We start from the raw sequence: 25,810 nt of genomic DNA on the forward strand, positions 1-25,810 counted from the left end.
ACAGAGGTCCCTGGTTCGAATCCCGGCGTGAGCACGGATGTTCTTTGTCAGTGTCCCTTCATCAATATCATCACTCATATTCATATTCGCAATTAACCAAAAGTGGTAGAAAAGCGAAATAAAATAAACCAAATCAATCAGTAGTTGGATCGCCCACAACAATGACGTCTACTGTTGTGCAGAGGCGCTTGTGATTCAGGTAGGTTTTTAATGACTTGCGTCATGCAGAAAGATATAAAAAAAGGTATAGAACACCAGAGTTCAAAACATTTGTGGCATAGTGAGGCATCTAATTTTCTATAGTGGTTTTCACATCGTGAAGGCACAATGGGCTCTTATGGACAATGCTTTTCTTATGGGAAAATAAAGCGCGCTATTGCCAAATATGTCGATTTTGAAATTTACGTGAAGTACAAAAAAAAATTACAGTAAAGTAGAAAATTTTATGTAGAACATAATGGCGAAGATGAAAATTATTAACTTTATTTCATATTATTTTAAAATAATTAAAATGCAAGTTTTCATTGAAACCAAATTTTGAACATCTTTTCTATTCAAAACGTTAAATCATGCCGTAAAATCGAAAGATTTGTTACAAAAAAAATCGACACTACTATGCAGTTGTCACTGGTGATTGTGCTGCTGAAAATTTGGCAATATTTTTAAAAATATGTCCTTATAAAAATAAATTGTCGAATAAAATGTGCGGATTTTTTATTGGCGCAGTGGAAAATGTCGTCTCTGACCAAATTTCGTTTTATAAGTCTACGTAAAAACTCTCAGCGACAAAGTTGTAAAGATAATAATGAAATTATTTTTTGTCTTCACTCAAAGGTCCCCAGAGGCATTACTTCCTGTAAATGCAGTTTGTTTTCAAGTCGGCGCGAAGTAAGGCGACGCGCTGGCGTGAGTCTAGTCATACTCAGGTGTTATGAGTTCGTACGTGCTCAACAGTTCAGTGACGTTTTACCACTCTTGCTGGTCTGGTGAAGTGCTGTATGTCGACATTTCGGTGATTTTTACAAGTGGTTCATGAAGTGATTAATAGCGTCCTAATCTGTAAGTCTTCAGTCATCACAATGGATCGCAGGAAAAAGGGTGAGAGAATTAGAAGTGCGGAGAGAAAAACTATTTTAAGAATGTTCGAATATTTAAAGGAAAAGAATCCTGGACGTAGTCAATCGTTCATTGTTAGTGAACTTTGTGAGGTGGCTTGTGTCAGTAGACGTACATTCTTTAGATTAAGAAATGAAAGTAAGAAACGCTCAATCGTTACAGCCCGGAAAGAAAGAGTAACTGGACTAAAATACAAATCGAGCAGGGAAGTGAAATATAATGATTTCATTCGTAGTGCTAATTTCATGCATTTCTGTTTAGAAATGTTCCCGCAACAATTCAGTCTGTGATGAAGGAAGTTAACGACGATAAAGATTTGCCAAATTTTACATATTCGACTTTCTACCGTTTGCTGCAAGAAATGGGGTTTGAATTCGAAAAGCGAGGAAATAAGGCTTTATTGATTGAAAGAAACGATATTATACTTTGGCGACATTCATATTTACGAAAAATGAGAATTTAGGAATGAGGGACGGAACATTGTTTACTTAGATGAAAGTTGGGTAAATGTAGGGCATACTTTGTCTAAAGTTTGGAAGGACAAAACAATAGCAACACCCAAGGATGCTTTTCTGGCCGGGTTGTCTACAGGTCTGAAGGGCCCTACCGCTCGGGGACCACGGTTTGTTTTGTTGCATGCCGGTGGTAAGATGGGGTTTGTACAGGGAGCGAAACAAGTATTTTTAGCAAAAAAAATTAATTCTGCCGACTACCATGACGAAATGGACAGTGTTATTTTTGAACAGTGGTTCAAAGATCAACTATTACCTAACATTGAACCAGGAACAGTAATTGTTATGGACAATGCATCCTATCACTGTAGGAAAAAAAAAAAGTATTCCCACCTCAAAAAACCGTAAGGAAGATATTAAGTCATGGCTAACGTCAAAAAATGTACCCTATTCTGACGATTCTCTTAAAAGAGAATTACTGAGTATTGTAAATTCTGTGCGAGAGAGATTCAATATTAATATTGTGGACTCGATTGCAGAAGAGCATGGGGCAGTTGTTTGTAGGTTGCCTCCATACCATTGTGAAATTAATCCAATTGAAATGGTATGGAGTCAGATAAAAGGACATGTTGGACGACATAACATTAGTTTTAAGGTGAAGGAAATGGAACGTTTGATAGACAGCGCATTTGAATCGGTCAGCCAGGAGCAATGGTGTAATTACTGTCGGCACGTCGAAGGGGTTGAAAATAATATGTGGAAAGCGGATCAACTGCAGGATGACATTCAACCTCTAATCGTTAGGTTAAAGAACAGTTCTTCCAGCAGTGACGAGACAAGTTCTGATGACGGCAGCAGTGAAGAGTCCGAAGACTCGCCGATGGAGGGCGTTGAACAACTGTCCGATTAAGGTAACACTTATTATATAACATTTGCGTTAAAACCTGTATTACTGTATTAACACATTAGATAAATGAATGTTACTTTATGAAATAGATTAATTATGCTTGCATTTCATAAGTCTCTCCCCATACTTTGTCAACTTCGGTTCATAATAACAATAATAATAATCATGGAAAATTAACAACTATAACAAATGTAACAACAACTGTAACAATATACAATACATACAACATGTTTATTGTGAAAGGAAGCAAGAGCGGTAATCCCGGCCGGCGATAAGAGCTAGCGCACCTTAAATGGCAACACCGCGCGGTTTCTCCATAAGAGCCATTGTGCCTTCACGATGTGAAAACGACAATAGCTAAAACATGCAATGATGATGTTTTATTGAAAACCCAGCTTACTTCAGGCAAATAATACCTGTGGCGACTAATACCATAAATAAATTATTAAGCAAGAAAGGGCCGACTCTTCCTTCGGACTTGGCGTTCCCACCCGAAATGTCCATGCTACGGCACTGGTTGTTATAAGTACAAACAAGAATGATAAAAACTATTGCAGAAACATAACAACTTCAAACGGAAACCATATTTTATGGGTAAAAACATCTTGTGTGTTCTCTACCCCCTTCGTTGGAAAAAACCTGTAGATGCCCATGTGCAAATGCTGTTTAAAATATTATAACTTTTCTTTAAAAAAATATCACAATGAAGTGATAATTCTAATCACAATTTGGAATGTGTTAAGGACAAATTGAAGGCATTTTAATATAAGTGATAAGTGTACATTTCTCAGCATATCACAATTCTAAAAGGGCCTCCCCGATGGCGCAGTGGTAGCGTCGTCGCCTTGTAATCAAGGGGTCCCGGGTTCGATACCCGGTGGAGGCACAAGTGGTTCGGATCCCACTTTAAACTGTAGGTCCAGTCCCAATTAGCCTTTCTGTGCATAAAGTGGACTTAAAACAACAAATCAACCAACCAACCAACAATTCTAAAAAAAAATCCATTACACATAACAATATATATCACCTACCTCTCTAATTTTTTTCAGTCTAACATCTTTGCAAGAAATGCAGGAAACAAAATGTGCACAAATTATTTTCTAAAAATTTTGCTAACAAATCCACTTTGAAGTGGCAGGTTGTTGCCTAGGGGAGTTAGATGGAAAAGTTAGGAGTGGATTTGTTTTGGGCCACTTTCTAATCTATCCGTTTTCCTGTACAAAGTTCATCTGTCAATATTCCGTAATTTACTGAACTGAATCTGCTTAAGGATAGATGCAATTAATTTTTGCATAAATTTCAGCTTGCTGCAAGGAAAACAGAATGCATATCTTTATGCAAAGGCTTTCGCAGAACACTTGGTCGCAGAACATTGCAATGTCCTGCCTGTGGCAATCTTCAGGCCATCACTTGGTGAGTTGATATTGCATCTTGTTCCTTGAAGTAAAGTAAATCTCGAACGAGCCTTTGAAATGATTTTCACAAGGCACAGCATATACTGCTATATCTATGTATTCTATATAATTGCTGCCTTTTTAGTGCAGACATAATAAGTATTAGTTGTCTAGCATTTATATTGACCATACTGAAAGTGCCATATATAAACAAAAAATTCAAGAAAGGAACCAGTTTACTCTGCAATTGGTTCATGAATGCCATAATTTTACTGTAAAGATGCTGATAAACATTGTTGAATTAAATTACTTTCCAAGAATATTAATCAATTTGGGTATGGATAAAATAAAACATTAATAGAAATGTAAATGTGATAGTAGGAAAATTTTCGTGTTGGTGTTTTCGTGCATGAAACATTGGAGTTTTGCTGTAGTGTGTTGGCAACAATGAAGTTTGAACGGATTCGTTATTTGAAACTCAAAATCACACCAGTGTTGCCACATGAAGGGAAATTTCCCTTTTGCAGGGAAATTCGGACCAAAATTTTAGCCAAAAGGGTAAAGGGAATTCTGATGAAAAATACCACAATTGCAGGGAAATTTTAAGGTCATCTGACTAAATTATTACTTTATGTTAATTTCGAATTTCATATCAACATTTTTGCTTTTTTTATTATTCTGCTATTCCTACTTGTTTCTGCTCTTTTACGTTTATTGTATGTTGCTTTTATGCATCTTTGGATAAATAGTAACAATGAGGATTAACTATTAAATGGATTCCTGACCAGGATTCAAACCTGGGACATCTGGTCAGGAAGTGATGAAACTGAAATGTGCAATATTTTTAAAGTATATTTTATTCAAACGAATAACGAATTCAACGGAATACTTAACTATGTACTACTACTGCTTCCACCGCCACCACTAATAATGCTGCTACTACTACTAATTATTATTATTATATAATTTGCTTAGGTGAAGGGAAAAAATGGTCCAAAAAGGGAAATTTTGCCCCTTGGAAAGGGAAATTGTGTCCTCATATTGTGGCAGTACTGAATCACACAGGCTTTTGACAGAATCACACCAGACGTGGAATGAATTCAATCACCGTTATGAGTTATGCAGAATTCGCAATGGAGGCCATGTAGAAAACTGAAAACTGTACCAAACTGTTAGTAGTGTATTAAAATAAAAACTCCCACCTTTCAGTCTTTTTTTTTTACAATATTTCAGGTAATTACATTTGACCAAAAAAATTTCACATCCATTTTATTTTATCCTTACCCAAACGGATCACCTGGTATTTTAAGTATTAGAATATCTGCAACATTCTTGTATTTTAATGAGTTATTTTGTGTAACTTTTATATTTCCCTGTATGCATCACTTAGTGCCCAGCAATAATCCTTATATGATTTGAAATATAACTGGTACATAAAGTTAAAGCAGCACATAGTAAGGCAACAAACATACACATGTCCGTCCTGCATGGGGAAATAGCAAAAAATGGTATACAATTGTGAAATGGAACAAGAGGTTGATACACTGCCAGTCTAAAGTGGATATCATGTTATGTACTAGGTAAATCAAAAAGTAAAGGCAATTTTCACATAAGATCTTTATTTCCACACAAGAAGAAGAACTACACATGTCACTTTTCCACATATGTCCCCTGCACGGCAATGCACTTTTGGTATTGTGCAATCAGCTTCTGTATCCCATCCACAAAGAAGGTTTTTGTTTGCTCATGAAGCCACGTCAGCACCGCCTGCTGCACCTCGTCATCTGACCTGAAACAGACGACCACGAACAAACTTTTTGGTACACTAATTCACTATTGCATATGCTGATCTGAAACTTACGTTGAAGAGTTCCGCCACTTGTGCTATTGTGATTTTTCGATCGTCCCCGATAATGATATCCACCCGTTGGACGTTTTCTTCTGGGCGTCCACTTCGACTTTCGTCCGTTCCACTTGTGAGTCCCGCTTTAAAGCGGTCCACCCACTCGTACACCTTTTGTTAAGTCATGGTGCTTGCTCCATACTGCTTGAAGGTGGATGTCGGCCGGTTTGACTCCCTCCGACCACAGAAAGCGCAATACGGCACGCTGTTCCTTGATGGTGCATTTGTGGAGTGGTGCGTCCATGCATGTGACCTTTTTGCTCCGCGACACTCGACTGAATGGGGATAGTGATGGATACTCCTACTTCCACGTCACTCCAAGTATACACATGGTGACGTCAGACACGCCCAGTCTTCGCTTATTCCTGAGAGAACTCAAAATTGCCTTTAGTTTTTGATTTACCCTAATACCTCACATGACAACTGTCTTCTCAGTTATTGGAAAATGGACAGTACATTTCATGTATGTACCAGTGGTGGTTGGTTCAATGTTTATCTTTTAATGCTCGGTAAGCTATGGCACAAAAAAAGATGTCTGGATGTCTCGTTTCAGCACAGAGCAATAGAAAGACTTCCAAATGGAGGTGGTTAAATGGGAATAGTTCTTTACTTTGATAAGCTTACTTTCCATTTTTCCAAGCAATTTTTTTTCTCGCAATTGATTTCGCCACCTGTTTGGTGGCTTCGTCAGGCATGTACTGTCTTGCTGCAGGCGGCCAAAAGAAGGAAACTTTGCGCCCACACCAGAACGGCAGAAACTGAAAGGACCGCATCAACTAGTGCCACCACGAGTGAAAAGAAGAACCACGTAGCCCACAGCAAGACAGTACATGCCTGACAAAGCTACCAGACGGGTAGCGAAATCGATAGCGAGAAAAAAATTTGCATGGAAAAATGAAAAGTAAGCTTATCAGAGTAAATTACCTATCTCCACATAACGCCAAACAGATATCTTTAGATACAATGTGAATAGTTTGGGTTACGACTATGGTAACAGATTGTAGACACCGAAAATGTATCCTGAAGACCTGTGTAAGAACAACCTTGGTCTTCAGAACAAAGCAATACAATGATAGGGCAGCACAATAGTTGGCATCAGACCATAAAGCATGTACAGCAACATTGTATCCAAGGACAGTAAACAAAATGCTCAGGCAAAGAGGACAGGAAACATATCCCGCTAACACAAACTCTCAAAAGGAAAAACTAAAATATGCTGACCAAGGCAGTAATTTATTTTATTAAAAACATAAACTAACGTAACGTTTCAACCTTCTAGCAAGGTCTTCTTCAGACTCTGTATCAAGTACAAGTACTTTGCTAGAAGGTTGAAACGTTACGTTAGTTTATGTTTTTAATAAAATAAATTACTGCCTTGGTCAGCATATTTAGTTTTTCAGTTTAACATGGTATTTTTTCAAATAAACATCATCAAATTCCAAACTATTTTCAGGGGATTATGATGAACTATTGGGGGGGTAATGCATCCACGGTCTTGTGGTGATTGGCACCTCTGCCTAGGAAGGAGGGGCATATCAAGTATAGTGTTCAGTAAAACTAAGGAAAAAGTTACTTACAGTAGACACACAGTCTTAATTAAATATTACTCTATGGGGACTATAACATGGTTTGAGGGAACGAATTTCATGATTTGGGGGAAAGACTTGATGTGATTTCGGGGGGACGTGTCATTGCCCTGTGGGGGGATGCGTGCCCCTGCTTGAGAGAGATGTAAGTGCAGTACAATCCACACTGAGTGCATTGCAACTCAGGGCCCTCAAAGTGAACCAAAAATTAGTACGTATATGAAAATATCTCAGCATTCATGTTGAGGGGAATAAACATGGCAGTTGATAATACAAGACGTAAGCATATACAACAGCACTTAGCGGTGCAAAAAAAAATCCCAACCCACTACCGGACTAGCAAGGCACCTCAAGTTCAATAAACACAGGATCCCAAAAGTTTCAGTTAGGCACACATCGCACACCCTAATCGACACCAAAATCAAAGAGACGCATGCCATTATGCACTTTCCGCACGAGCTGAACATCGACAGTGATCAGGCTCATCATGCTTGGCTCCCGCTATTACAACAGCTCAAACCATCAGACAAAATGGCTACACCAGCACCCCTAGCGGTAGTCGAGGAAACAACAACAGGAACCGGATGTCAACCTAACAGTAAAGCATCAAGTTCCCAAGTGGATGGTGGCAGAGGCCACCGAAATTAATAGAACATTTACAAGCAAGTTTCGCGGATATATCTTTAGTAACTCGCTTATGTCTTATAGATATTGATGTTTGAAACAGTCCAGTTATAAGGGCATATTTTTCAAATTATAGTGCATATATATGTAAAATTTTGGGTCATAAGAGCATATTTTGTTGATTTTTAGGTAATACATATCCTAACCCCAGCTCATTACACACTAGAAAAGTCTGTCAGTATCTCTAATTACATTTTTAATCATACTTTGCAGTGTAGGTACCTACTATTATATCAGCCAAGATTTGCAATTCACATTTTCAATTTCAGTTGTAGCATCGCACCATGAACCAGTCAAAGGATGGATCGACAATCTCTCTGGACCAACAGGACTGATCATGGGATGCTGTATGGGGTTCATGTATACAGTTATTGGTGATAATACTTTAAAAGCTGACTTGGTGCCTGTAGATATGACAATAAATTGTTTGATTGCTGTGAGCTGGAAAGTACATGTTGATAGGTAAGTAATTGAATTCATGATGGATGCAGTAAACACAGTTTAAGTATTACCTATGTGAAATTTCATTATTTCTGATTGATTTCGAAAGTGCACTGCCTTCATTTGCTAAGTGTACAGCATCTATCCAATTGTCAAACGTGGAAACACAATATTTCACGTAGGTAATAAGTAATTGAAGTTTTAGCATTGTTTTGCTACACATCCAAATAGCTTTTGGATAGTGAAGTGCTGAAAATTTTCGAGCCTTTGTCAATATTGCCATAATATCATTGCAAGCTAATGACACCTTTATCACCTACTACCATATCACAACTATTTTAATACATGAAAAAAAAACGTTGTTTTTTTACCAGGTGTGCCTGTTAATAATGCTTAATTGATCCGAAAGAAAACGAAGTGTATCTGGGGAGAAAGGTAACAAATGCTCTATTCAAAGTATGCGCCATCGCTAGCTTTACAATGTGCCCATCTGCCCGTCAAATTGTGGATGCCCTTCCAGAAAAATCGTTCACATTTTGAGGTGATCCAGTTAGCAAACCATTGTTCGACATCTTCGTAATTGTTGAAGTGTTGCTGGGAAAATGAGTGAGACATCGATGAAAACAAGTGGTAGTCCGAAGGGTCTATGACTGGTGAGTATGGCGGGTGGGGCAAGAATTCCCAACCAAGTGCAGAAATGGTGTCTCTGATGCCTTTCGCTGTGTGTGATGAGGCGTTGTCGTGCTGCAAAATCACTTTTCCGTGTCTTGTCGCCCAATCTGGGTGCTTTCCGATCAATGCATGGGTCAAATTGATGAGTTGTTGACGGTAGCAAACGGCATTCACTGTTTCACCTAGTTTCAGAAGCACATGGTACACCACACCCTTCTGATCCCACCAAATGCACAGCATTGTCTTCCTTCCTAAGCGATTTGGTTTTGCGGTCGATGTTGAAGATTGTCCTGGGTCAACCCATGACTTTTTGCATTTTGGGTTCTTGAAGTAGATCCATTTTTCATCCCCAGTCACTATCTGATGTAAGAAAGACTTTCCTTCCTGCTGAGAAAGCAACACCTCACACACCGTTTTTCGCTTTTCCATTTGTCTGTCGTTCAGATGATGTGGGACCCATTTTCCTGCCTTCTGGATCTTTTCCATCGCATGAAGATGATCAGATATGGTTTGGCGACCACATTTAGCTTCTCTGCCAGTTGTTGCATTTGCGTATCGTCTTCGTCCAACAGTGATTGCAATTCAGCGTGTTGGAATTTTTTTGGCTAGCCTGGGCGATCTTTGTCTTTCAAGTCGAAATCACCACTTTTGAATCTTCGAAACCAACGCGCACAAGCGTCTTGCGTTAGGACATTGTCATCTTTCGTTTCCACAAGGATACGATGGCTTTCACTCACGTTTTTCTTTTGATTGAACAAGAAAAGCAGCACATGCTCCTTATTTGGTTTAAGGGTCAACATGTTTCCCACACAAACCCAATATCACGATCACTCGCACTCGGTTGCATATCCACGGCGTTTTGATAGGTACTGTCCTGGCAACACACTGACGTAACAGTTGAGACTGTGCACCAACCCTTGCTTCCAGCGCCATCCAGCGACGAAATTAAGAATTACTAACCGGCACCCCTGGTATATGATGCTATAAGTAAATTGCGGGGGGCAAAGGCTAAATGGGATTTCTCGACCTTGAGTCAAAAACCCTGATGGAACTGATATGCAACCTATATCCAAACACCATACGTTTGGTGCAGTGAATTTCGGTGAAGTCCGGAGGGCTCGTTTAGCCAAATCCACTCTCCTCACCTCCTCGTTGGGGCCCCCTGGGATCTTTCAAGATGCGAAAGAGAGAGTGGTGTGCGGAAAGCAACGGGAAGCTACCGCATATATATTTTCCCTAGAAAAACTGCAGTCATGATGAGTCATTCCAAGGCAAAATATTCCGGACGTAAACTAGCCCCCCATTCGGATGTCCGGGAGGGGGATGTCTGGGAAGGACACGTTATGACAAAGGACACTGATGGGGAAAAGAGAAGCAAACAGAAGGTAAGATTAAGGATTGGAACGTGGAATGTCAGAACCCTGTTACAGTCGGGAAAGCTAGAAAACTTCAAGGCAGAAATGAGAAGAAACAAAGTAGATGTTATGGGAATATCAGAAGTGAGGTGGGAACAAAATGGTGAAATAGTGAGTGATGAGTTCAAGATGTTTTATTCTGGAGGTGATCAACAAGGAAACCGTGGTGTGGGAATAGTGCTAGGACCACGTGTGAAACATAAAGTTATAGCAGTGCGTTATGTGGATGACAGGATTATAATGGTGAAACTTCAAGGAAAGAAGAAAGACTTAGTGTTAATTCAAGTGTATATGCCACATAGTGGGTTGTCAGAAGAAGAAGTGGAGGAAAACTATGAGAAGATAGAGGAATTGATGGAAAAAGAGAGAAAGGGATCGTGCATTATCGTAATGGGTGATTGGAATGCTGTAGTAGGAGAAAGGCAGGATGGAAGTACAGTAGGAAGATATGGATTAGGCGAGAGAAATGAGAGAGGGGAAAGCCTGGTAAATTTCTGTAAAAGAAACTCCCTAATTGTTGGAAACACACTGTTCCAGCAACATAAGAGAAGGAGGTACACCTGGATATGTCCAAGAGATTGTAAAAGATACCAGATAGATTACATACTGGTACAAGAAAGATTTCGAAATTGTTTGAAAAATGCGAAGACATTGCCAGGAGCTGACATTAATTCAGACCACATCTTGCTAATAGGAGAAATCAATCTTACATTGAAGAAGATAACCCAAAACCAGGTGAGCAAGAAACCCCACTTAGAGAAGCTAAGGGAAGAAGACGAAAGACAAAAATTTGCCGAACATTTCCAAGGAAACTATAATAAGTTTAAAGCTAGTTGTAACAATAAGGATGAGATGTGGGATGGAATAAAAAGCTGCTTACAGAAGGCAGTGGATGAAACAATAGGCTACAGGGAAAGGAAAAGTGCAAAGAAACCATGGATTACTGAAAGTATGCTGGAAAAAATGGAGGAACGGAGAAAATGGAAGAATGTAAATACAGAAGAGGGAAGACATAATTACAAGATACTGAATAACCAGCTAAGAAGAGAAACTGACAGGGCAAAAGAACAATGGATGAAACAAAAATGTGAGGAAATTGAAGAACTGGAAAAAAGAGGAAGGTATGACTTGATGTATCGTGAAGTAAAATGCTTGGGCTTCCAAAAGAAGAAATGGAAAACAATGTGGATGATAGAAGACGAGGAAGGATGTGAAATCACAGACAAAAAAGGAATATCGAATGTGTGGGGAAAGTACGTTGAAGAGCTCTACCAGAAAGAGAATCGCCCAGACAGTCTGAATGTAGAAAATGAAGACGACGTGCCTGGTGATGAGAAAGGATACTATATCCTGAATGAAGAATTTGAGCAAGCACTCAAAGAAATGAGGAATGGGAAAGCAACGGGCACTGATGAAATTCCTGTTGAACTTATCAAATGCCTGGGAGATGGAAAAAGAGAAATACTGCACTTATGCAATGAAATCTATGAGAAACGGGATTGGCCACAAGATTTCACGGAGACTGTTTTGGTACCTCTGCAGAAGAAAAGCAATGCCAGAAAATGTTCTGAGGACAGGACAATCAGCTTGATATCTCACTCGGCAAAAATTCTTCTAAGAATTCTGAACAGACGCCTATACTCGAAGGTCAGTGGCGAGTTAGAGGAAGAACAGTTTGGTTTCAGGAAAGGAAGAGGTACAAGGGATGCAATTGGTTTACTGAGGACCATTGGGGAAAGATATTTAGAGAAAGGAAAGGAGGTGTTTGTAGTATTTGTAGACCTGGAGAAAGCCTTTGATAGAGTGAATTGGGTTAAACTTTTAGAAATTCTGAAGAAAATTGGTGTAGATTGGAAAGAGAGAAGACTTCTAAGCAACTTATACATGAATCAACGAGTTAAAGTGAGAACAGGAGACGAAATGACAGAAGGGTGTGAAATTGGAAGAGGAGTACGACAAGGATGCTGCCTATCGCCTACTTTGTTTAATATCTATTTAGAAGATATAGTGAAAACTTGTTTCCAGGGCACAGGAGGTGTCAAATTGGGAGGAAGAAGAATAAACTGCATAAGATTTGCTGATGACATGGCATTATTCGCGGAGGATGAAATAACCATAAATAGTATGTTAGAAGAGTTAAACAGCAGCTGTGAGCAGTATGGGATGAAGATTAATGTAAAGAAGACGAAGGCAATGGTTATAGGACGGAAACCAAGGAATATTAATGTGAGAGCAAACAGTGAAAGAATCCAGCAAGTGGATAGCTTCAAGTACCTCGGATGCACTATAAGCAGTGACATGAGCTGCAACCAAGAAGTGAAAATGAGAATCGCAAAAGAAGCTTTCAATAGAAGAAAAAAATGTTTTTTGTGGACCCATGGGCATAGGTCTAAGGAAGAGATTAGTGAAATGTTTTGTGTGGAGTGTAGCACTATATGGTGCAGAAACCTGGACGTTGAGAAGAAATGAAGAGAAACGACTCGAAGCTTTTGAAATGTGGACATGGCGAAAAATGGAGCGTGTAAAATGGACGGACAAGGTAAGAAACGAAGCCGTACTGAAAAGAGTTGGTGAAAAAGGATCTATACTGGAGACCATCAAGAAGAGGAAAAGAAACTGGTTAGGACACTGTCTAAGAAGAAACTGCCTGCTAAGAGATGCCTTGGAGGGAATGGTTGAAGGAAGAAAAGTCCGTGGAAGAAAGAGATATCAGCTTATGGATGATATTAAATTAACTGGGTCGTATGCTATTACGAAGCGTAAGGCAGAGAACAGGGAAAGCTGGAGATTGCAGTGAAAAACCTGCCAATTAGGCAGAAAACAATGAATGAATGAAAAGTAAATTGCATAGGGAAATTATTGCCCTACATATTTTACGTACCAGAACAAAAAAATTGAACTGGAAAAACATCCAAGTTTGTGACACTTGATCCATTACCTGCCGAATGAGGAAGCTGAAACAAGCCTCAATTATTGTACATCAGAGATTGCTTATAATGGGTGTACAACCACACCAAGGCTTGATCAAGACTCAAACCCAAGTCTGGCATATCATGCCATTGCTCTGCAAACAGAGCTATTGAGCCACCCCAAGTTTCATTTTTGCTCTTGTTGTTTTACCTGTGTGGGATTGTACAGTGCACCCGGATTCAAGTCGTGGTCGAGCCTGCATTTTTCGCTGAAATTTCTATACAGTACATCTCCTGTGTGCACCAAACAGTAAGGTAGTTCCTGATGATATTCTTAAATTTTTTAAACAATATCCCTGCATAGATCGGCCCTAGGGTTCACCCAGTCTCTCATTAATGGGTACTTGGAGCCAAGTCTGGGGGGAGATTAAAGTCAATTGGAGTGTGGTGCTGATTGCATCACATCCAGTATGGTTAAGACTGAGAATTCTCACATCCCCATGTGCCTTCATGACAGGGGGTAGCATTGCAGATATTATAGGTGAACTCGCAAACTACAAGTCGCAAGAACTAGAAATTTTCCCAACGTCTGTTCTATTCTAAATCTCTAAAGCAAATTCCAGAGTATTAGAGCCAACGCAAATTCCTGTTAGATGCTGCATGAGTTCCTAGTCATCAAAGTATATGGTATATGATACACCAATAAAAAAATAATTAGACCTTGATATATGCAGTGCCTCGTATGAGGCACATGGTATCTGTTGGCTGTGTTAAAAGAGTAAAACATGATATATAGGGTGTTTTTTTTAGAGTGATAGAACTTTGAACTGAAATAAAACACATAAAAATAAGTTTGAAGCCAATTGTGTTTTCATTTGAAAGATAACTTTCTGACATTTACTTTTTGAAAATAATTTCCGGCATATGTCCACCACGACTAGCTGTGATGAACCGGATTCGATCAGTCCAATTTTGAACCACTTTTTGAAGTAATTGGGGACGTATGTCGTTAATAACATGAGTTATGTTGGCTTCCAAAGCGTCAATTGTTGCTGGTCTATCAGCATAAACCAGAGACTTTACATATCCCCAAAGAAAATAATCCAGTGACGTTAGGTCACATGATCTTGGAGGACAATTCACTGACAGCACCGATATTTCCGAAGTGCTCTATATGTTTGGCGAACAGAACTTGATTTTGGAAATATATTTCCACAATTTGTAAACGTTGTTGCGGCGTCAGTCTTTCCATGATCATTTGCCAATGTTCACTGATATGAAATGACAAAACAACATGTCATCAAAACAAATCAAATGACAGCTACCCCTATCGAAAGTTCTATCACTCTTAAAAAAACAACCTTTACAAGTAATAAACTTAGATTTCTTCTGCATAATTTACATATATATTTTATTTTAATGTAGTTAAATAACGTGTCTTTTGAGGAATAACTTTATGGAAGAAACTTGAAACAATCTTGAGTAAAATTTCATGCTCTGGTCTTATTTATAGATAATTAGGCCCTAATTGAAAAAAATATCTTAGAGACTTTGCCTGTGAATAGAAATGTCAGGTTACAACCCAATATCTAATATTTCCAGGAAAAGGACGTTTCTGAAGTTATTAGAATATATAAAATTGTGAGGAAGAAAAGTGATGATATTCTCGTAACGTTGAAAACGCTAAATTCTTTACTTCTAGGTTAAAATCACAGGAGTGCATGTTTTACAACTACGCAGACTGTGAGGACAACAGAATTATCTGGCGTGATGTGTCTGCAATAGCCTACTATCACGGCATGCAGAATCCATCAAAAAATATCATCTGGTTTCCTCGAGAGCCATTCTATGAGACAACTGAATGGATGTACTGGACTTGGGCAATTCCTTTTCAGGTTATTCCTGCACATATTTTGGACTTCTTGTCGCAAATCTTGGGAAAGGAAAAGAGGTATAATTCGCTGCTGTGTGTATTATGAAATAGTAGTACAATAGATAAAGATTTCAAATATTCCAAATGTGAAAATTATTCATTTCACTTTGTCTTCATTTGTACAATTTTGCACTTTTCAGTTGTATGAGGCTTGTCCGGAAAGTAAAGATACAAACACATTTGCACGTTAGGGGGAAAATGTGTACCAAAGTTGGCAACACTGGCAGTAACAGTGATCCATACGACGAGGTTTTGGAGTGAGTCGTCAGTGCTGTGCTGAGTCTTGTGCGAGGAACACGCATTGGTTGGAAATGGCAGTGGCGATACCAAATCCCGCCAAGTGCGAAGTGCTCGCCGTGATCAGGTTTTTGCAGGCACAACGAAGGCGTCCATCGGAGATCCACCGAGAAATTGTGACTGTGTACGGGAACGTAATGCGAAATGGTGCCGTGCCTTCGCAGGAGGTCGACGTGATGTTCATGATGAAGAGAGAAGTGGGAGGCCATCCGTGATCACTGACGACCTTCGCAATCGTATTGAAGCAGAGGTGCGTGCGAATAGGCGGGTGACAATTCGAGAATTGTGTGCGATGTTTCCTGACAGTTCGAAAACCACTATTCATGAAGTTGTCCTTCACTATCCGCCATACAGCCCCGACCTTGCACCCAGCGACTACCACCTGTTCCTGTACATCAAGAAAAATCTTTGTGGAAAACACTTTGCTGACGACGATGAAGTCAGGGAAGAAGTCACAACTTGGTTCCAGATGCAGGCGGCGGATTTCTACGATTCAGGGATACAAAAACCTTTTCTGCGTCTGAACAAATGTTTGGACAATGGTGGCACTTATCTGGAGAAATAGCCTCTGTATCAGTGTATCAAGTGTAACTTTAGTTGCGAGCAATACATTTCTTTTATATCTTATTTTTGGTTTGTAACTTTACTTTCCGGACAAGCCTCGTATAACGGAACCAAATTTGTCGATTTATCCAATTTTATAGAGGAATTAAATTATTCATAACTGACTACAATTTCTATGACTTAATATGTTTAATATGTTTTGGTGTATTACAGTAGCCCAGGGTTAACAGATAGTCTCGCTTCCCAGATATTTGATTTAATTTGGGGTTTCAAGTCCACTTTATGCACAGTAGGGACTGGACCTACAGTTTAAAGTGGGATCCGAACCACTATGTGCCTTCACCAGGTACTGAACCTTAAACTCCTTGATTACAAGGTGACGACACTAGCACTGTGTCATCGGGGAAGTCACTGCTTCTTATATACGAGGACGTATCAAAAAGTTTCGTGACTAGTTCTGTAACACGCCAACAGATGGCAGCGCAAGGCTGCACGCACAGACACAGGGAGCACCAACCTTCATAAGTCAGTGTGCCAAGAGACTTTGTCCTGTGTACTTCGTGAGCTGTGTAGCTGGTGCTCTTCTGACCACGTGCGTTACCACGTTTGCGATTTCATCATGGACAGCAAGTTAGAACAGAGAAAATGTGAAATTCTGTGTGAAACTGGACAAATCCGCCACAGAGACACGCGCGCTTCGAGAGTGGAAGAACATCACTGGAAGACGGCACGCTGACGGAGTTCTTGGCAGACTTGAACGCGGTGTTCCTTCTGCTCCTGGGTCTGCAGCCTGGGAACGAACTTGGCAGCAACACGGCGCATGTTCAAATCACATGTGAGGATTGCCTGCACTGTTCCATATGCACACTGACAATGGCAGCAATGTTGTGGATTGTTCTCCGATGATCCTCATGCACAAGTTGCCGAATGGTTTCGACATTTTCGGGTGTTGTGCTCGTTGAAGGTCGTCCTGATCTCTCGTCGTCTTCCAGTGATGTTCTTCCACTCTTGAAGCGCGTGCGCCACTCAAAACACCTTGCACGACTCATTGCAGCATCGCCGTACACTTGCCGAATCATGTCAAGCGTCTCTGTGGCGGATTTGCCCAGTTTCACACAGAATTTCACGTTCGCTCGTTGACCATGATGAAATCGCAGACGTGGTAACGCACGTGGTCAGAAGAGCATCAGCTGCACAGCTCACGATGTACACAGGACGATGTCTCTTGGCACACTGACTTATGAAGGTTGGTTCTCCCTGTGTCTTTGCGTGCAGCCTTGCGCTGCCATCTGTTGGCATGTTACAGAACTAGTCTCGAAACTTTTTATACGTCCTCGTGTGTCATATGTTTTAGTCTTATGTCCAGTATCTGGGATATAGGACATTCCTCTTCATTGAAATGTTAAAAATCATATTAATGAGAAAGTACTGCGAATGATTTAGACTTACGTGAGACATATATATTTAGTTCAAATTTTCTTTTCAATCTTATAAATGAAGCATGAAATACCACATCACACCAATGATAATCTAACTCTTACTTTTGAGATAAAGAATTTTAATATTTAAAATAAACTTCCAGAACAGGTTTTTCAATAACACATCATGATAATTTATAAAAAAATGTTGGTCATTACTTTTGGTATTGCCCTAGGATTAATACACATGTGAAACAGTATGCAGTCAGTGTTGCCACATAAAGGGAAATTTCCCTTTTGGAGGGAAATTCAGACCGAAATTTTAGACAAAAGGGAAAAGGGAATTTCGATGAAAAATACCACAATTTCAGGGAAATTTTATGGTCATCTGACTACATTATTACATGTTATGTTAATTTCGAATTTCATATCCACACATTTTTATGTTAATTACTTATTTTGCTCTTCCTACTTGTTTCTGCTCCTTTAAGTTTATTGTGCATTGCTTTTATGCATCTTTGGGTAAATAGTAATGATGAGGATTAACGATGAAATGGAATCCTTGACCAGGATTCAAACCTGGGACATCTGGTCAGGAAGAGATGAAACTGAAATGTGAAATTTCTTAAAAATATTTTTTTATTCAAACGAATAACGAATTCAACGGAATACTTAACTATGTACTACTACTGCTTCCACCACCACCACTAATAATGCTGCTAATACTACTACTAATTATTATTATTATACAATTTGCTTAGATGAAGGGAAAAATTTGGTCCAAAAAGGGAAATTTTGCCCCTTGGAAAGGGAAATTGTGCCCTCATATTGTGGCAACACTGTATGCAGTTGGGGTAGGGTCACCATAATACAACCTCTGACAATAAAGTTCGGTGAATGATCCTGAATATCGAAAGTAGACGAATTCTTAACGAAACCTACCTTACTGTCCTTCGAAGTAGTCCCCTCCCATGGCTATGCATCGTTGAGAACGGCTGTACATGTCCTGGAAACTTTTATAAAAGTCTTCTTTCGGGATGGTGTTCAAGACCCTCGTCACGTTCCGTTGGATGTCCGGAATATCCTCAAATCTCTGACCTTTCAAAGCGATTTTGAGGCATGGGAAGAGAAACAAATCTGGAGGATTCAGATCCAAATTTCTTGCAATGCATTGCTACAGAGGATGAGAGCTGGTGTGTGAGGTACGACCCTGAAACGAAACGCCAAAGCATGGAATGGCGATCTCCTGCATCACCCCGTCTGAAGAAGGTCAAGGCGTAAAAATCACGCATCAAGACGATGCTTATCACTTTCTTTGACAGTGATGGCATGATCCACATGGAATTCCTGCCAGAGGGAACAACAATTTTTCCGCCTTAGCCTTCTTCCGACGGGGTGATGCAGGAGAACACCATTCCATGCTTTGGCGTTTCGTTTCAGGGTCGTACCTCACACACCAGCTCTCATCCTCTGTAGCAATGCATTGCAAGAAATTTGGATCTGAATCCTCCAGATTTGTTTCTCTTCCCACGCCTCAAAATCGCTTTGAAAGGTCAGAGATTTGAGGATATTCCCGACATCCAACGGAACGTGACGAGGGTCTTGAACACCATCCCGAAAGAAGACTTTTCTAAAAGTTTCCAGGACATGTACAGCAGTTCTCAACGGTGCATAGCCATGGGAGGGGACTAATTCGAAGGACAGTAAGGCAGGTTTCATTAAGAATTTGTCTACTTTCGATATTCAGGATCATTCACTGAACTTTATTGTCAGAGGTTGTATTTTGACCCAAAAACGGGACACCCCAAGGAGATATGTATAACATCACCCTTCTTGAAAAATCGTTTAGGCCTAATTATAAAATTAATGTTAATATTAATATATTGTCATTACTTATTAAAGGATGGATCACATAAATGATATATCATAAACAATAAATGAAATTTGATCTCCCGATATGACTTACACAGCGTTTCTTGTTCTTTTTGATCAACCTTTATTTTAGTCCTACGCTGAAGTTGAGTAATGCCAGAAGTATTTAGCAGAAGAACCAATCTTCTAGAGAATAGCTTCAGCAGTCATTTATAAAGCTTCCCGAAAACCCTACCCCACATATCACACACACAACTCTAGATTGTTCTTTTGAGGTTAATTTTTGTTGCAATTTCGTAAAGAAACTGAACGCTTTATTCACAGATAATGGAACACACATTGTTTTGAATATACAAAACAATATATCTTTTTTGGCATGAAATGTTTCTAAATTTATATTCAGTTTCCAATTAACTCCTAGACTTTCATAAAATGGTACAAATGGTGACTTTTTAATAATACGCCTCTGAAACGGGACTGTCCCGGTCAAAACGAGACGTATGGTCACCGTAAGTTGGGGTGAACTTTGTACCACTTCATACCAGAAACATTCCTTTGCGAGTGGCTTGAAAGATTAGTGTCCAAGTCTTTTCTACATGCTTTTACAATTAAAACTTGACCATAAGCTTCTTTTCACCCTTAGGAAATATTGAAAATGTTTTAAAAAAAGTATGCTTTTTACAGGATGGTGAAGATTCAAAACAAAATACAAGATACTATGAGGCTGTTTAAATTCTTCACTTTAAACGAACTGGATTTCAAAAACAACAATGTAGTGAGTCTCAGGGATTCTCTCAATGTCACAGATCAAGAGAGTTTCAACTTTGACCTTCGACAAATAGAGTGGAACTCTTACTTCGAGAGTTTCATGAAGGGAGTGATCAAATATACATTGAAGGAAACAGAACAGGACACACAGGAGGCTAAGAAATGGCTTGAAAGGTAAATCCATTATATTTACTTTAGAATATAAAACTATGGATTAATATTACAGATTAGCTCTATGTAACTGATGTTTGATTATAAGTTCAAGAAGTCATGCAAAGTTTTTGGCAATGGCATGAATCCCAGCTTGAAGTGGGATACAAACCACTATCGGGATCCTCTTCTTCACACAGGATGTCTACCAAAATAACAAATCCAAAATCTTTGACTTTTTCGTCCTTTTTCTTAATATTAATTAATCATCCCCTACTTAGGTACAGCTGGAAATTAAGAAAACAGATATTTTTATTCAATGAAAAAACCCTACCACAATGTCGATCAAGATGAAAATTGAAGGTGTACTTCAACAAGAGATTTAGATTGATTGAGTTGGTGCTTTAAATCCATTTTATGCACAGTAGGGACAGGACCTACAGTTTAAAGTGGGATCCGAACCACTATGCACCTCCACCAGGTATCGAACCCGGGACCCCATGAACAAAGTGAAAAATCTTAACCACAACTTGATACAATTTTAGATTTCCAAATTTTATCAAATCCCAGTACAGGTATATAACAATATAACAAAAATTCTTGACCACAAGCATAATTTCTTGACTGGTAGACACCCTGTCACAAAGCAACAACGTTGCCACTATAACATCCAGGAGGTCCACATAATGCTATAAAAGTAGTAATTATAAAACCTGTAATTTAAATATTTGCTCTATGTGACATTTCTTCTCTTGCAAAATCTAAAATTGGGAAAATATGTTATACAGGGTGAGGCAGTCAAATGGGAAGATTTCAAAAAAATCACAAAAATAGAGAAAGCAAATATTAGTTAATTTTTGAACATGAATGTACTGTACACGAGTTGAAATTACTAGTGTACCTGAAAAATGTTCATTTTTTGAATATGGTGTCAGTAAGATGGCATCCTTGGTTTTGCACACATTGTCAGAGTCTCAGAGTAAATCCGCCCATGACGTTGCGAGAGGCAGTCAAACGGTAAGATTTCAGGAATGGCTGGTGGGTGTTGTTGGGGTTTATGAGACCTTGAGCGGTAACAGTGTGATGGTAAACGCTGGACGTTATGCTGACATGTTGGTAACCTTTTTCCTGCCTGCCCTCTATGACTATGACCCAGATGAAGAAACACTCTTCCAGCAAGACGGTGCAACTAGCCATACTGCCAGAGTGTCTATGGATGTGCTTAGACTCTGCATTTCATGGTCGTCTCATCAGCACATTCGGCGATATTCCGTGGCCTGCTCGTTCACCTGATTTGAAGCTCCTGACTTTTTCCTTTGGTGTTATCTCAAATCCAAAAGTATTCAAGAACAACCCTCCAAGAACCAGGGATGATTTGAAGGGGCGAATTCAGCAAGAGATTCACAACATTCCGTTGGGAGATGCTACGCAACGTCATGGGCTGATTTACTCTGAGACTCCGACAATGTGTGCAACACCTAGGACACCATCTTACCGACACCATATTAAAAAAAATGAATATCTTTCAGGTACACTAGTAATTTACACTCATGTACAGTACATTCATGTTCAAAAACAAATAATATTTGCTCTCTCTCTTTTTTATGATTTTTTTAAAATCTTCTCGTTTTGACTGCCTCACCCTGTACATGGCCTTCTAAAGAAAAGTTAATATATTTTTATATGAACTAAGTCATATTTCAAGACTTACAGTTTAAAGCCTACTTTGCTGTTACGCATGTAAAAAATAATGTAAATTAGGAGACTATCATTTATAAATAATGTGCCCTATGGGTGATAAAATGTATTATATGTAATGTACAAAATATGGATGGGACAGATTAATCAGTACTTTATCAGTATCGGCCAATATAGGCATATAGGTGTTCTGTTTTATGTGTAAAGTTACCAATTATTTTACTGATCTATCTATAAATATCTTCAAAATTTAATGCAATATTGTGCCATTTTGTTATAATTTTTATGGATATAAATACATCCCATACTTTTTTTTTTTACAGGATGTATTGGCTTGATGTGACAATCAAACTATTCCTCGCAAGTGTAACATGCTTTGCATTTCTAGAGCTCTGGGATATATTATTTTAACAAGGATCACAAGACATATTATACAATGAGCTTCTTCACATATTTGTTAAATGTAGCATTCCAGCAATAATACTTGACAGTGAGTTGTTCAATTACAACACACATTCATGCTTACAGATGTACTACACCTTTGGGAATTTATCATCATATTGTTATTACTGTAAATAAAGCATTGTTAAAACATTACTTATTCATTGGTTATATGTTTCATTTTTGTCAATTCATTGCTGTTTACATTCTTAGTCGTTCCTGTGTTACATTGTAAAGAGTTTTTCGTTAAGAGCGGTCGAACTTTGAAATAAAATAAAACAAATTGTGTAAGTGATATCACCATGCTTGTACTTTTATTTTGAAGCCAATTCGATGACATTATGTTTTAAAGATTATATCAGCCACATGGCTGATATCCATTGGAGATCCAATTTTCGATGACATTCTCGCACAAAAGTGGCTCAATTTAAAAAATGACGCGAGTTATGTTGGCCTTGAGGGCGGCAATCGCCTGTGGTTTGTCGGCATAGACCCTACATTTCACGCAGCCCCACAAAAAAAATCTAATGCGTTAAATCACAGGATCTGGAAGGCCAGCTGATGTCGCCACCTCGAGATATAATGGAGCCTTCGAACTTCTCATGCAACGAAGTCAGTGTATCGCGTGCAGTATGGTATGTTGCGCCGTCCTGTTGAAACCACATGTTTGTCAGATCCATCCCATCCAATCTAGGCCAAAAAAAAATTGTTAACTTTTCTGAGATTTTGTACTCTGTATGGGACCGGTGGCCACCCACCATCCTGTGGAAATTGGGGAGCTACAAATGAGTAGTGTAACGTGGTCATGGAAAGTCTACACCGATTGGGGGTTCATCATGTTGATCACACGTCATCCCGTAACCGGTTGGATGATCACTAAAAGAGAAGTCATCAGGAAAATTAACAACAAATTGGATAGGAATGTGTACGAGGCAGCCTATATATGCACGGATAATTGGAATAAACTCAATAGGGATGACGGAAACTTGGAAGATGGCTGGATAAACTTTTTTAAAAAATGGGATAAAGCCACCAGGAATAGAGTCGAGATGGGTTTCCATGTTACCCCCGAGGTTAGGAAAGCCGCCGAGGTGGAAGTAGAATTCACCTTGGACTGGTGACTCACGAGCCTCAGTTGGGGAAAGACCGGAGGGGAGGAGTTTTCCTTCTCCAAGTACGAGCTGACACCCTGCATTCGCCTACCCCGAGCACCGATCGGCAGTTTGCCTTCAGCAGCTTTGAACGTTCTTTTCTTTTAATAGAGTATTGCACGGTTTTAGTATGTATATTTTGCATCATCTTTTTAGTAAGTGTCTTTTCCTATACTTTTTAACCTAAATCCTCAACCAACACTTTCTCGACGAGGCACCGTGTCAGGTGTCTGGAAACATCGTTTCAACCTGAAGAAGGAGGTAGTATAACCTTCGAAACGTAGTTCGACAAATCTCATGCTCACACACGTAACAGTTGGGCTGAAAAGTTCGTAGGCTGACTCATAGATGGCGTTACTAGAAGTAAATCCATGTGATTTTTACTTAGTACTAACCTTCAAAAGATACGTGTATAAATTTCACAGCTGCCGGATAATTAGTTCGTGAGATATAGCATTGTGAGTGAAGCAGCTTTTGTTATTGTGAAAAAATGGATAAAAAAGAATTTCGTGTGTTAATAAAGCATTGCTTTTTGGCGAAAAAAAAATACTGTTGAAGCCAAGGCTTGGCTTGATAAACATTATTCGGACTCTGCACCAGGAAAATCAACTGTTGAGAAGTGGTTTGCTAAATTTAAACGATGCGAAATGAGCATCGAAGACGATGCACGCAGTGGACGCCCCAAAGAGGTTGTTACCGACGAAAACATAAAAAAGTCCACAAAATAATTTTAAATGATCGTAAAGTGAAGTTGATCGAGATAGCTGAGATTATTACATAGCGTTGTTGGAGCGTTTAAAGGATGAAATCACGAAAAAACGGCCCCATTTGAAGAAGAAAAATGTGGTTTCATCAAGACAATGCACCGTGTCACAAATCAATGAAAACGATGGCAAAAGTATATGAATTAGACTACGAATTGATTCCCCATCCACCATATTCTCCAGATCTGGCCCCCAGTGATTTTTTACTGTTTGCAGACCTTAAAAGAATGCTCGTTGGAAAGAAATTTAGCACTGATGAAGAGGTAATCGCCGAAACTGAGGCCTATTTTGAGGCTAAAGAGAAATCGTACTATAAAAATGGCATCAAAAAATTGTATGACCGCCATAATCGTTGTATCGCCCTCAAAGGCAACAATATTGAATAATAAAATCGAATTTTGTCAAAAAAATATTTTTTACTATGTTAGCCTATGAACTTTTCAGCCCAATTGTTAAGTTACTGATTTTTAATCTTTTAACCTTTAGTTGATAATAGTCTGTAAGATGATAAAATTGAAGCTGCATCATATTTTAAAATAGGTATCTCAATATGCAATAATTACACACACATATTTGTGGTTAACATATCAAAATGTCAGTCATGGCATGTTACTATTTTATTTTCCTCTAGAGCCAGGAGTTGGAAAAAATCTCCCCCTCCTCTATTTTACTTTGCAAAGCAATTGCCATTTGCTCTTAACACAATATCATACGAAGCTATGTAGTACAATATCTACTGCTATGTTGATTGATTGATTTAGTTTATTTTACTTCGCGTTCGTTTTGTGCCTCTTGGCTAATTTGCGAAGATGGGGATGAGTAATGAAATGATAAAATTGATGAATGGACATTCACAAATAACCAAGCCCAAGCGGGATTCGAACCCAGGACCCTTGGCGTCACAGCGTGATGTGCTAACCACTCGACCATAGGGTCCGGCCTACTGCTATGTTGTTTTAGGAATTCACCAGCGATGCTATTTTGTAGTGAACAGTCACACACTGTGGAAACATTCTGACAATTACTTCTAACTCAGTGGTTCCCAAATATTTTCGTTTCATGGCACCCTTACCGTTTCAAGATTTTTCCGTAGCATCCAAGTCAGAATGTAGACCTATCTAACTCTTGCAACGCTCAGTTATTGTGGTTAGGTTGCTTGTCTTAAGTTAAATAAACACATATTTAGGGATGTGCCAAAGCCGATTACAGATGTATGAAAATCGGCAGAAATTGACATATCGGCATCGGTATCGGAATCAGCAAAAATCCGACATT

General features: G+C 39.1%; 1 protein-coding gene across 1 annotated transcript in view; it reads left to right on the forward strand.

Moving 5' to 3' along the window:
• The window catches only part of LOC145981200 (putative fatty acyl-CoA reductase CG5065), a 37,982-nt gene extending 15,252 nt beyond the window's left edge, over window positions 1-22,730 (forward strand). The window contains exons 4-8 of the mRNA XM_083114324.1: window positions 3,779-3,888; window positions 8,312-8,504; window positions 15,182-15,430; window positions 20,248-20,505; window positions 22,503-22,730. Coding sequence (XP_082970450.1) covers window positions 3,779-3,888; window positions 8,312-8,504; window positions 15,182-15,430; window positions 20,248-20,505; window positions 22,503-22,590 — 898 coding nt within the window. The 3' untranslated portion in view covers window positions 22,591-22,730. The remainder of the gene's footprint in view (window positions 1-3,778; window positions 3,889-8,311; window positions 8,505-15,181; window positions 15,431-20,247; window positions 20,506-22,502) is intronic.
• The last annotated feature ends 3,080 nt before the right edge of the window (window positions 22,731-25,810 follow it).

The sequence above is a fragment of the Lepisma saccharinum genome, chromosome 29 (assembly GCF_977018435.1).
Source record: "Lepisma saccharinum chromosome 29, izLepSacc3.1, whole genome shotgun sequence".
Taxonomy (NCBI): domain Eukaryota; kingdom Metazoa; phylum Arthropoda; class Insecta; order Zygentoma; family Lepismatidae; genus Lepisma; species Lepisma saccharinum.